General features: G+C 42.4%; 1 protein-coding gene across 17 annotated transcripts in view; it reads right to left on the bottom strand.

Annotated features, from left to right (window-relative positions):
• The window catches only part of PTPRF (protein tyrosine phosphatase receptor type F), a 374388-nt gene that overhangs the window by 240188 nt on the left and 122026 nt on the right, over window positions 1-12174 (bottom strand). For all 17 annotated transcript variants that reach the window (XM_064719971.1, XM_064719970.1, XM_064719975.1 and 14 more), the window contains exon 3: window positions 4155-4316. In XM_064719971.1, the coding sequence (XP_064576041.1) occupies window positions 4155-4239 (85 nt within the window). In that variant the 5' untranslated portion in view covers window positions 4240-4316. The remainder of the gene's footprint in view (window positions 1-4154; window positions 4317-12174) is intronic.

Here is a 12174-nt window from a genome sequence, read left to right as displayed (position 1 = left end):
TGCCTAAGCACAGGTTCCCTCCAGTGCTCTTTCACACAAAACCTCCAGACAGCACTTGAAGTACAGTGCAAAATCCCTGGCAAAATAGAGTTCACCTGAAGCTAGAACGACCATCCTACTATTCTTAGACTCTGGGACACCATATCTAGAAAAGCCATCTTAGTACTCTTTATTTTCCCAGCCTTCACAAGCATCAGAGGCCTATCTTTTTATTTTCTTCTTTTAATGCATCTCCTCAATTCAATTAGCATCCAAGAAACACCGATTGAAAAAAACCCTCAACAAAACAAAACAAAAACAAACAAAAAACCTCCACCAAAACAAAAACAACAACAAAAAACACCAATAAAACCAAACCACACGCACAAAAAATCCCATGTACCCATGTACAAGATGCACATCTTTTGGATATAAATTAACTCCTCATTTCAGGGGCAAGGCAGCCAGACATTTCAGACTCGGGGTCCCTTCTGGCCAGGGGTGGTGGGTGCCCAAGCTCTGCCTTGGCCACACCAGCTCACTGAGGCATGTTTCATCTACCCCCTCAAATAAAAGCCAAGTTTGCTCTACCTCTAGAAATCAAAAGGTGCAAATTGTTTGTTTACCAGGTATCAATTCACAGGTAGTTGGCCTAATTCTGCCTTAGTTCTTTCCTTCTACAAGGTCACTTTTGAAGTGGTTTTACTCCTTAAGCCCTTTGAAATTCTGTGCAAGACAAACCAAAATATACTGCAGTTAGAAAAGGCCCGGGATCAGTCACCGAGTCTCCTCCTTTGGCTAATGGAACCTGTTCCCAGGACTTCAAAAACAAAACCTAATTTTTAAAAAACCAAGAGAAAACAAAAGACATTGCTGATGATTTCTCATGAGAGTATTGATTTTTCCTCATTTTCTCTGCATTTTGTTTTGAGAGGGGATTTTTTTAGGTTTTTATTTTATTAGAATAAATGACACATTTTCAAAAGCTGAAAAAAGGTACCTTTTAGTTGACAATTGCACTGAACATTAACTGAAATCTGCAAAGCCATTTTTCCCATGCACAATCAAAAGATGACAGACAGGGAAGCACAGAGTGTATATAAAAACCCACACAAGCAAGCTGAGAGAGAATGGGTAAAACAGCCATCCTGAATCAGCTCTGAGCTGCTCTAATGGAATTAGGGTCACCCTGACAGAAACACAGTCAGATCACAGAGAAAATTTAATAATTTCTTATTGCAGTCTGTAAAGGCTGGGGAGGATTTGAAATAGCTGTCTGCCAAATTAGCACTTCTGTATCCACCGCTGGTGCGCATGTGCCCCTTCCCACTCACTTTCTCCCCTCAGCACCCACCAGAGCAGCCAGGGAAGCACCACTCCCCTCCTGCTGCCAGGGAGGCACCCACAGAGCCCCTCTTTTTCTGACACTCTGCCACCCAGTTTAACCTCTGGATGCCACTTCAACTCCTCATCACTGACATTTTTCACAGCTCCTGCGACCTCGATTCCAGGGGAGGCACCGGCACAGCACGGGGCTAATTCCGCCAGGCAATACACACTAAATCTGCTTTATCTCAGGCGTTAACACCCCGCTTTCTGCCAGCTGCCTTCATTGTCAGGAAGCTACAGCAGAGACACTGAGATGTGGTACAGCAACAGCAGGTGGGAAAGGCAGGGAAGACCCAGTCGTGGGCGCTTCCTGAGCAGCCAGCCACGAGCCCTGCTGCTGCCAGGGATGCAGCACAGCCCATCTCCAGCCATTCTTTTCCTGCTCCCCAAAAAAGCAATTTGGGGACTGACTCCAGAAAACCCAGGGATAACCCTGCTCTCACTATCCTGTTGTTTTTAGTAAGGCAAATGCAAGAGTGCTTTGCAGCTACACACCCTGCCCATCCCTCCACTGACTCTCCAAGCAGCACTGCAATGGGGAAAAGGAAGAATCACAGTGATTTCTTTGGAACAGCCATAACCAGTGTAATAAATATATGCTCTTTTGCTGAAGCCAACAGGATGCTATGGGGACTGAAAAACAGAGGAATGTGCACATGGGGCGCTCCTTCCACAGCATCCCTCTGTAGCTTTTTCTGGAAGCTCCAGTGTCCATATTTTCCCCTTGCCCTTCACTACTGTCCTAAATCAGGACTCTCCAATGCCAGATTCACTACTGCATCACTTGTTTGCATCACTGATGGCCAGGCCCCATAAAATGCAGGGTTTGGGGTTGACATTTTAGCCCTGCAGAGTCACAGAGCAGACAGGTCCTTTCACACAGCGCCCAGCCTCTGAAGGTCGGTGGCAAGATTCAGTGGGTAAGATGATAGAAAAACTCTAAGTTGCTAAAATACACGGAGTTGCTAAAAACCACCTTCCATCCTAGGAAACCCTTGATTAATCCATGGTGGCTGTGGTAGTTAAAAGGTCAGTGCCCTCCAGAGCTGCCTTCCAGATTAGGAAAAAGCAATTCAGAGCAAGTCTGCACTGGAGAAAAAGACATACATACAGATAAACTTGCTGCTCAACACAGAAATGTTCCACATCTGAGACACCACACAGAAACAGAGCCAATTTTGTCAAATTTAAGCATGTGGAATTATTGCACAAAATTAGCAAACCATGTCTACCACAAGTTATCCTCAGGCCAAGAACTGTCCTGGGACATCACAAGCTCCACCAGCTTCTGCACATCTGTGATGTGAGTGATGCTTCTCTCCTTTGCAGGAGCCAGTATGAAGATAATAAATTTCAGGGAATTTTTATACATCTCAGAACACTAAACAAGTGCTTCTCTATGCCAGATTCCAAAATGGGCTACAATGTGCAGACATAAAGTGATCTGAATAAGCACCTTTCAACAGCACCAGCAGACAGCAAAGCAAGCTGAGGAAGGAGACAGCTGCTGCCCCCAGTATAACTGGGCAGCTCAGACTCATACAGACCCCCCATATTAATCTGCTGCCTGCACAAGTCATCCCTAATGAAAACAAAATAACTGAATCTGTATGTTTCTTCACATCACTTCTTCACTCTTCTCTCCAGCTTCCCTAAGTTTAGGTCTTCCTCTCAGTCCAAGACATTTAGGAACCCCCAGTCTGTTTCCTACATTCAGCCAGGCTCTTACCAACATGAAACAAGATTTCCAACTTTCACAAAATTACATCTAATTATAAGCCTGGTGACTAAAGCTGCAGTGAGAAAGAGATGACTGCTAGCACCTCAGGAGGGGCATCATGGTCACCTCATCTCCAACTCGAGCACCTCTGGGTACTTTCAGAGGCAATAAGTATTCATAAACACCAGAGTCTGTGATCAATGTGCAGACATTTGGACACTGAAAATCTGGGTACAGATTTAAAAAAAAGGGAGAGGGCCTGAAGAAATATTTGGGGATTGCTTAACAAATACAGACCTCAAGATTATGCAGAAAAAGCATTGAGATTTCCTGCTCTCTGCATAACCCATTCCATAAAGCATTCCTACTATAATGATAGCTTTTTTAGTAGGCTATCATTAAGCATGTTTTTGTCCTCTTGTCTGTCCACAATAGCATTTTGTGCACATATTTCCTCTTGGCTGGATGGGGCTAATTAAAGCCAGGCACAACAACTCTATGGGACAGCCAGGACAACAGCAAGGACACAACAGTTAAAAGTATGACCACAAGGAAACACTGTACTCCAATTGTGCCAAAATATAGGTGCAGGAGAGCTATACCAGAAGGCAAGAACTTGCACCCTCTTCCCCAACAGCTTTCTCCAACAGCAACTGCCTGCTGACTCAGGAGAGATGTCTCAGTGCTACACAAATTACGAGAGCTGGCAAAAGAACAAGGGAAAAAAAGTAACAGGGATTACTGTGACCCCAATACTTCTTTCTTCCTCCGCCCCCAATTTTCTTTACTCATCTGTGCATGTTAGAAATCAAACTGTCAGGTTTTGATCTCGCAGCTTCTGCAGAAATTCTTTCTGCACTTGAATAAATTTTGTCAGTCTTTTTAGTTCTACTTGTGCCCCTTCACACACACCCTGTTTATCTGCAATGCGCACACTGGGAAATAGAAGACTGGGGGGGAAGTTGTCTCTTAACCCTCAGTTTCCAGTACAAAGAAAAAAGGTTTAATATTTCTGGAAACAAATTTTGCAAGGCATTCAAGCTTTCCAAAACCAAATGTTACTTACTGTCCGCTCCTGCTAAAGGCAGCATCAAGCAGCAGAGGATGGCTGCTGGCACAGTGAGTACTGGGATGCAGAAGTTAGGCACCATATTCCAAAACAGAGCAAGTCCTCTTCAGTCTGAGGCAAGTGGTCAGTACATCCAGTGTTACAGACACAGACTTACTCCTGCAAACCAAAAAAGGAAGAAAAGGAAAATTATTATGACACACAGATTAACTGCCAGTATATCAAACTGCATTGCAAAGTCATCATTACAGACACTTTTAAAAAGAAATTTACCTATCTTCCCTGCATGAGCAGTAGAGCACCACACACGCCTCTGAATTCAATAAGCTGATTTCAAGGGTCAGCAGGCATAAATGCACCTGTCTCCAAGTTTACCTTCATGTACAATCTGGTTTATGGCTCATTAATGCATCCTTTAGTTGCTGTTGCTCACAACAAATAGTTCTGAAGCTGCACATTACACTCAAAGAACAGTCTTAAGCTCTTGTAAGTCTCCTTCCACATGCCCTAGCCAGACGTGGTTGACTGCATGTGTAGGGAGGGTTTGCGATCAAATTGCATGTGAAGCACAGCTTGGACCATCCAGCTGGGCTGGTGTGCACCCGGCAAGTCTCAGCGGGTTCCAGCAGAAGAAACAGAAGCTGAATTGGATCAGCTGTCAGCTCACAGGGTGAGAGTCACAGCAGAATGTTATTGAGGGAAGTGTCTATAAAGAGAAGCTTTACCCAAAGCAAACACGTCAGCTTCAAACTCCCCAAAATAGAGGCAATGACTACCTAAAAGGATTCATGATTGGATATTCCCTCTCCAAAACAAAGCAAATCATCTTGCAAATTGCCTTAACTTGAGCATCTGCTTGAATATTGAAATACAGAAAACTTCTTGAAAACCAACCAAAAAAAGGCAAGTATTTAAAAAGAACACAATTTCTGTGTATCTGCCTTCTTTATCTTTTAATGCGAATATACTCATTGTACTTCCATCTCAAAGTCTAAGACCTACCTATTAAAACAGACCTTAAAGGAGCCAGCAAGCACCATGCCCTCAGCAACCACACTCAGCAGTGACAGGGGCTCATGCTTTCAGTGCCAGGCATCTCAATGAAAGCCCAAGAGTTATTCAGAAGTAGATGTTCTTCTCCACTAAGCTGCAGAAGTTACCAAACTTACCAACGCAGCATTATTAGTGAAAAAAATCTCATGCTGGCAGATGCCAGCCTGAGTGGAGCCCATGAGTATCCCTGAAGCAAAGCAGCTGCAACTGTGCACACTCACACTGTTTGTGGCCCAACATGCCATTCTTACTCGTGTTGTCAGACATTTCAAACACACCTTCAGCACTGCTCTAACAAAGATATTTCTGAATTTTGCTACGTTTGGAAGCGTATTGTTTTTTGGAAACCGCTGAGCTTTTGATGGAAATATCACAAGTTACAAACACGTCTACTTCTGACAAAAGCACAGTGCTCAAAGAATGCCTGCAATGATCATGCCTAGGGAAATCCACGAGAAATCTCAAGAGAATCTACTCTGGCAAATATTTACAGTGCATAGTACTAACAAACAGGAGATCATGATTCTTCTCCATTCTGTTACTGTATTTGCACAGTAAATCTTTTCCCATGTTATAATATCGCACAACACAGAGAAATCTTTATTTATGCAACATCTTCTCCAGCCAAGACATCTGAAAATACTTTACAAAATAACCTAGCTCTAACCTACATGCAGAGAGAATACTGATCATCTCATCCTGCTTTTATTGTCTCAATGAGAAGGCATAAATCTAACTAAGCTCAGCAGCAAAATTTTGAATGCTGCAGAAGAGGCTCTTTGTACCAGCCACACACTCCGTTATCTTTGCTGCCCTACAACTTCCCCATCCTCACTCAACTCTCACCAAAGGATTACTACAAGCACCATTTACATGTCTTACATAGCCAAGACAGATACAGGCAGTTGTATCTTTATAGCTGCCTAAGCTCTATTCCAGCGATAGAATAGAGCAGCTCCCAAGCAGGTGGCCCAGCACTAGCCAGCTCCCCAGACACAGCCCACACAGGAATGGGAAGAAATGCCTGGATCAAGAGTGATGATTATGCTTCTAAATTCCGTATGTACAGGGGTAATTTGTGCTGCCTGAAAAAGGGAACCCACTGAGGCACTTTAAGCAGCATTACATCTGGCTCAACAGCAGCCAGAATCCTAAGAGGGCTACTCTTCCTGGGGAGGGGGTGGGAGACACCAAGGGTTGAAATTACTGTGTCAAAACTAATCATGTGTGTCAAGCTCTGTAAGATTAGGACATAGAATGAGTTTTACAGGTGGTGCTGAAACATCTTAGGTATTTGTCAGACCACAGTGGGGGTGAGTAGCTTTCAGAGAGCTTTTCCTCTTTCATTCACTTCCATTAGCAACAAAAGTGTCTCATCTAATGGTGTATCTTGAGCACAGATTGCTCGGAGTCTTGTCAATAGCACCTCCACAGCCCTCATTCAGAAGTAACTCTCAGGAACACAAAAACCTCAGTTAAAGAATAGGTCTGTCTCTTGATTTCTCTCTTCTTTCATAAATGTGATCAAGCTTCTCTCCAGTTTCAACAGATTTTTCACTTTCCTCTCCATCCCATGAGATACATACAGTATGCACTATGCAGAACTGGTGAATTGTCAGATATCCTACCAGATGCTTCATAGACTTGATCTTTTTCAACTGTTTAGTGTTCTAAATAATTTACCATCTGGTAGCAAAGCCAGATTTTCTTATGCCAGACTCCTGTCTGTCCCTCCAAAGTTAATAGACCACCTTTGGCCTTTAATAGGATCAAAATTTGCCACTTCCTCTTTCCATGGTTGCTCTGCTTATGGAAAAGTTGTCTGCATTCAATAATTAAAGAGCTTTAAATTGGAATGTTTTAAAATTTTATAAATCTCAGTAGCTGTCATTCTCTTTTGAAAGTGAAAATATTAAAAAGCTTCTCCCAGTGGCTCAGCTTTCCCAAGGAGACAACCCAATGCTCAAAGCAAGGGTGTCAGCTGAAGTTCAGTTAACCCTTAGAAGGGCCAGTGTTATCCTGAGAGTGTTAAACAGCAATCCTGAACCATTGCTAAAGCCTTCCTTTACCAGGGCAGACAGCAGCCTAGGATGGAAAGCAGCTAAAAATCAGATATTATTGGTAGATTTTTGGCAACAAGTTAAACAAATACCAAGTCAGTATTGCTTTGGCAAAATCAAGTACAACAGCAACTGACCAAATAATGCTCTTACAGTTCTTAATGTGTCTTGTCCCCAGCAAACTCATGCCTCTTCAGGCTGCTCTCTCTTGTTTCTGGACTGATCTCCTGTGCACCAGATGATCTCAGCCCCTTCATTTGAAGGCCTCCTTTAATCTCACTGCTTTGGCCAACATCTCACAACTAATATTGTGTTTGCGAGCCCAGACGCTGTACAAGAAGGTTTTTCAAAAACACACGTACATTCTCATTTCTTCTTCTGCATCTGGTCCTGGCAATATTATAAACTCTAGACTACATAACCCAAAATTAGCTGAGGCTAAGCACTCCAGATGGCTTTGTAAAAACAGCTTTGAGTTTAGCAAGCTAAACTCCTGCCTCTGCTCCAAACTCAGTGTTAGAGCTACCGAGAGCTAGTTTGGCAGAAAACTAGAAAGCAGGAAAGCACAACAAAAAACTAGCAATCTTCATTTAAATGTATCAGTTTTTTGCTGCAGGGCAGGTGGATGGAAAAGAGGCGGTCTTGAGGACATTTTTTGAAACCTACATGGTTTGATTCTTTCAGACAGGCAGAAAAAGCTGGACTCATTTAAAACAGAGCCAAGAATACCAACAGCTCATATGGTACTAAGAAATTCTGGCAATGAGTACGTCTCACAGGAGACTGCAATGAGATTAGAAAAAGCAGTCAACTTTAAAGAGTCAAGAGGAATTTAAAACCAGCACTGAATAGCTTCTGTCCTCCATGAACTCTTCTGTAAGATAAACTGAACTGAAACAAGTGGGTCACCAGCCAAGACTGGCACAGCGAAGAACAGCATCCCCAAAGCAAGCCTGCCCATTCAAAACCAGGGACAAAAACACTGCACTAAAATCGCTTTTTAGGTTAAGCTACTTTGCAACCCAAAGAATCTAAGAAGTCAGCACAAAAAAGTTCCCTCCAGGAACCCCTGTACATCCACGGAACTGCCAGGTTTCGTTGTGTGTTTGAGTACTGACACTGCCTTTGTTGTGAAACATCGTTAAGAGACTCTGGAGAAACTTACAGGGTGGGAAGGTGAGCCCAGTCCATAAGCAACGTCCTTATCTGACCTGGAGATGTAACACAGTCTTTTCAAAAAGGAACCTGAAACAATTGTGTTCGCTTTTCAAGGCGGAAACTTCCTGAGCTTTCTCAAGGTGAGCCCAAGGATGCAGGTCAGAAAACACCAACTGGGCACACCCAGACGACGGTAAAGACAGGGCTGAAATTACATCAGCTTCTCCCAGTGCTACTACATGTGCAACACAATCAATTTTCCTTCTGGAGTCCTACCCTCTTTATTTTACACAAGTATCTGAAAGGGAGCCAGTGCTCCAGAGGGACCCAATCCACACACCACCACCTGATTGACTCTGGAGTGTCACACCAGCGACGGCGATAGTGCATCACGCAGAGCAATAAGGCAGCTCTTTATTCTGTTAAAAGTGAGAACAATAACTGGCTACAGCTCAGCTGCTTCGCTCTGTACATAATGCCTCATCTGTGCTCAGAAGGAGGAACAGGAAAACCATGACACACCATATAACTCAAGACCATCATATTGCACACATTAAAAGTTGTGGAAGCAGTTACACACAAGCTAATGACTTTTCAATGTTTCACTTCACTACATTAGTATTCCTTTAGCATAGATTTCTTTGTGCTTTTCTGCAAGAAATATAATATAAAGAGACTTGGGGAGTACAGCAATATGGCCAAAAAAGACAAAATGAGTCTCATTTCACTCCGAACTCCCACATGCAGGGAATGTATTAGAGAGATTCAGCGGGGAGATATATGAAGATGGTGACGATGGCAACACTAGAATAGATTTAGGGAGGAACTTCCTATGAGCTTGCAATACAATAAAAAGGCCAAGAGCTAAAGAAACTGCCACATGAGCTAAGGTACCACCTCTGGGACCCAGGAGTGAGCAGGCCCAGAGCATCAGTCTGGTGCTCTCAGTAACAAGACTCTCAAACCATCTGGGGAGAAGGAATGAACAGAGCAATTTAAGAACCAGGAAGGATAAAAATCTCTGTCAAATCACAAGCACTAGACAGACTGCTAAGGATTTGATAGCTATCTGTAAGTACAAGAAGGATACAAAACACCAAGAAAGGAGTGGAGGAATATAATTAGTCATGGGCATGCAACCATGAGAATGAGACAAAGCAAACGGAAGTGTATGCAGATTATTCCCAGTAAACAGTCAAAAAAAAAAAAAAAAAGGGAAACACACCCTTCCCCAAAAGTATTCTTCCCAGAAGGAAAATGTCTCATCACCTGTTTGGAAAGAAAATAAAAATGAGGTAGGAAAAAAAAAAACAAAAAGAAAACCCAAAATATCCCATAATCTGGGGGGGGAAAAACCAAAACAAACCAACAAACTAATACAGGCTGATTGGTATGGAGCAATATATGTAATAGCAAGACCAACTCAGAAGTACTTTAAAAAGTTTCCTCTTATTTTGATAAAGCACAAAAAAGTGAGAAGTGTTTAAGCGCAAGCTGGCCCAGCTACAGGTCACTGTGATCCTGAACATGCAATCCCAGTTTGACCCAAGGAGAGGAGCAGAGCCACTTTTAAGCAGAATACAAGCACAACTTGAATATTCCTGTCAGCTTTATTGGCTACATTTGGTTCTGAAGACATTAATTTCTGAAGGTGTCATTGCCTGCAGACAATATTAGATAAGAAAGAGGAAATTTTCCACTGGAACAAGGATTATGCAGGGCCCGTTAAATAACTACGGAGATAAGTTAAAACATCCACTTAAAATATAGATCAGCCTTGAGTCTCACGAGCCCAGCTATCACTCACAGTGAGCACTAAGCACAGATTGCTGTAGATCACCCTACCCAAGTGTAAAGGCTCCTAATGCCTGCTGTAAAGTATCCTTAAAAGTAGTAAACTATTGCATATCAGCTTTTCAACAGAAGTCTCTAACATTTACAGAATAGGCCCAGCACTGCATCCAGATGCATGAATTACAGATCCAGGGCAGTAGAAAGTCCCACAAAAAATAAAACTAAATTCACCCATTCCTTAACTATCAGCAAACTCACTCATGCGGAGAAACATGCTCATTAGTCAGACATTTCCACAAAGCAAGAATTTCTGTGCTTTTACAACAAATTACTGTACACGTGACAATATACTCCTAATGAAAATGACTGTGCTATAACAGGCTTGACTGAATTCAGCACAATAGAAAACAGTGCAAGGACTAAAATCACTGGGTACTAAGTCCTCTCCTCCAAACCCAATTCCAGGGCATTAAGTTGTGCACAGCCAGGGCGCAGACAGGTGGTTTTGAACTAAAGAGAGGGAGAGCTGAGTACACAGTCCTTCTGGGCCTGCTGCTTACAACACACCACAGCTGAGTGCCACTGACTGTACAGCTGTGGTCCTGTCACTCCTGCATCTGGAACCAGCAGCGTCAAACACACTGGGTCTGCATCTCTCACACTGACAGAACATGCAAGGCAGAGCAGACCTAAGTTCTACTGAGCACCAGAACTAATTTTAACCAAAACTGCAAGAATGAAAATGATTGACCAGATGAGAGATAACCTGTCCTTCCATCCTTTCAAGGATTTGCATGATGTCTAATGGCTTGAAGTCAAACTCAATCCTAAATCAATTCTAATTCAAAACTAAATCAATTTCCTCTTCATAAGAATGCTTTTACTCTATCCACATATCTACTCAGCCTCCTTAGAGGCCTCAGTGTCAAAAATTTTGAGACCTCCCAAAATGTGAACAAGCTCTTTCTCTGGCTTGGAAATTTAGAGCAACTTCAAGAGATTTTCCTTTGCAGAATCCATCAAAGTTGGACCCTCTCAGAACACGATCTTTGGATATTGTGTTATTTTTGCAGTAATTTTTGCTTCAACCAGAGTACAAGATACACAAAGAACTTTTTTCTGGGGAGGGAAAAAAAGTTATTCTTTTTAACAAAAAATACCTTACATTTGCTGGAAGTTCAGTTATGTTTTATGTAACATAGCATAGTACTGGGGTCTTCTCACTTAATGCCTTTCAGATTAACAGCTTATTCTAAATCTGCTTTTGCCAAGACCTCAATTTCTGGAATTTGCTTAGCTTTTATATTTAGAAATACCGGGCACTAAACTAGTAGCAAGTCTTCTACAATGTTTTCAGTGGTTAAAAACTGATGCAAAATAACAATTTCCCTCTTCGGCAGCACACTCCTCTTCCTTAACTGCCTTCCTTAACCTTCTGCCATCCACCAAGACAAATTTTCACACAAGACAATGACGCTGATTTGCCTAAATAATTTATCTTCTATATATAGTCAGCAGTTCTTCAAAGCCCACCTTGGATCTTTCAATTTTCCTTTTATACTCATTTTACTTTATATACTCTACTACTGATAAATGGGAGTTGGGTTTCCAAATTTTCATCTCAAACAGCTTCTCAAGCCTGCCACCTACCTAGAGTGAATTACTCCCAGCTAACTGCTTACTAATTTAACTGCTTTTCCCAGTTTGCTTTCTTATGTTCCCCTACTGATTTCAAACCACATCAAGGAACTGATTCACTCCCCCCTTACACCCTCCTTTTTCCCTCTCTACTCTTACTTTTTCCCACTATGGTATTAGGGACGCTTTGACTAACTTGTTCACTTTGTAAGTTAGCCTTTCTAAAGTTTACCATCATTCTCATCATTTTCATCTTCTTCACCCCTCTGAGCTCAATGATGTATTCATGCCCTGTATTCACCACTGCCATGGCC

The sequence above is a fragment of the Zonotrichia leucophrys genome, chromosome 8 (assembly GCF_028769735.1).
Source record: "Zonotrichia leucophrys gambelii isolate GWCS_2022_RI chromosome 8, RI_Zleu_2.0, whole genome shotgun sequence".
Taxonomy (NCBI): domain Eukaryota; kingdom Metazoa; phylum Chordata; class Aves; order Passeriformes; family Passerellidae; genus Zonotrichia; species Zonotrichia leucophrys.
Note: the sequence above shows the minus strand (reverse complement) of the source record. Positions and strands in the feature narration are given on the sequence as shown.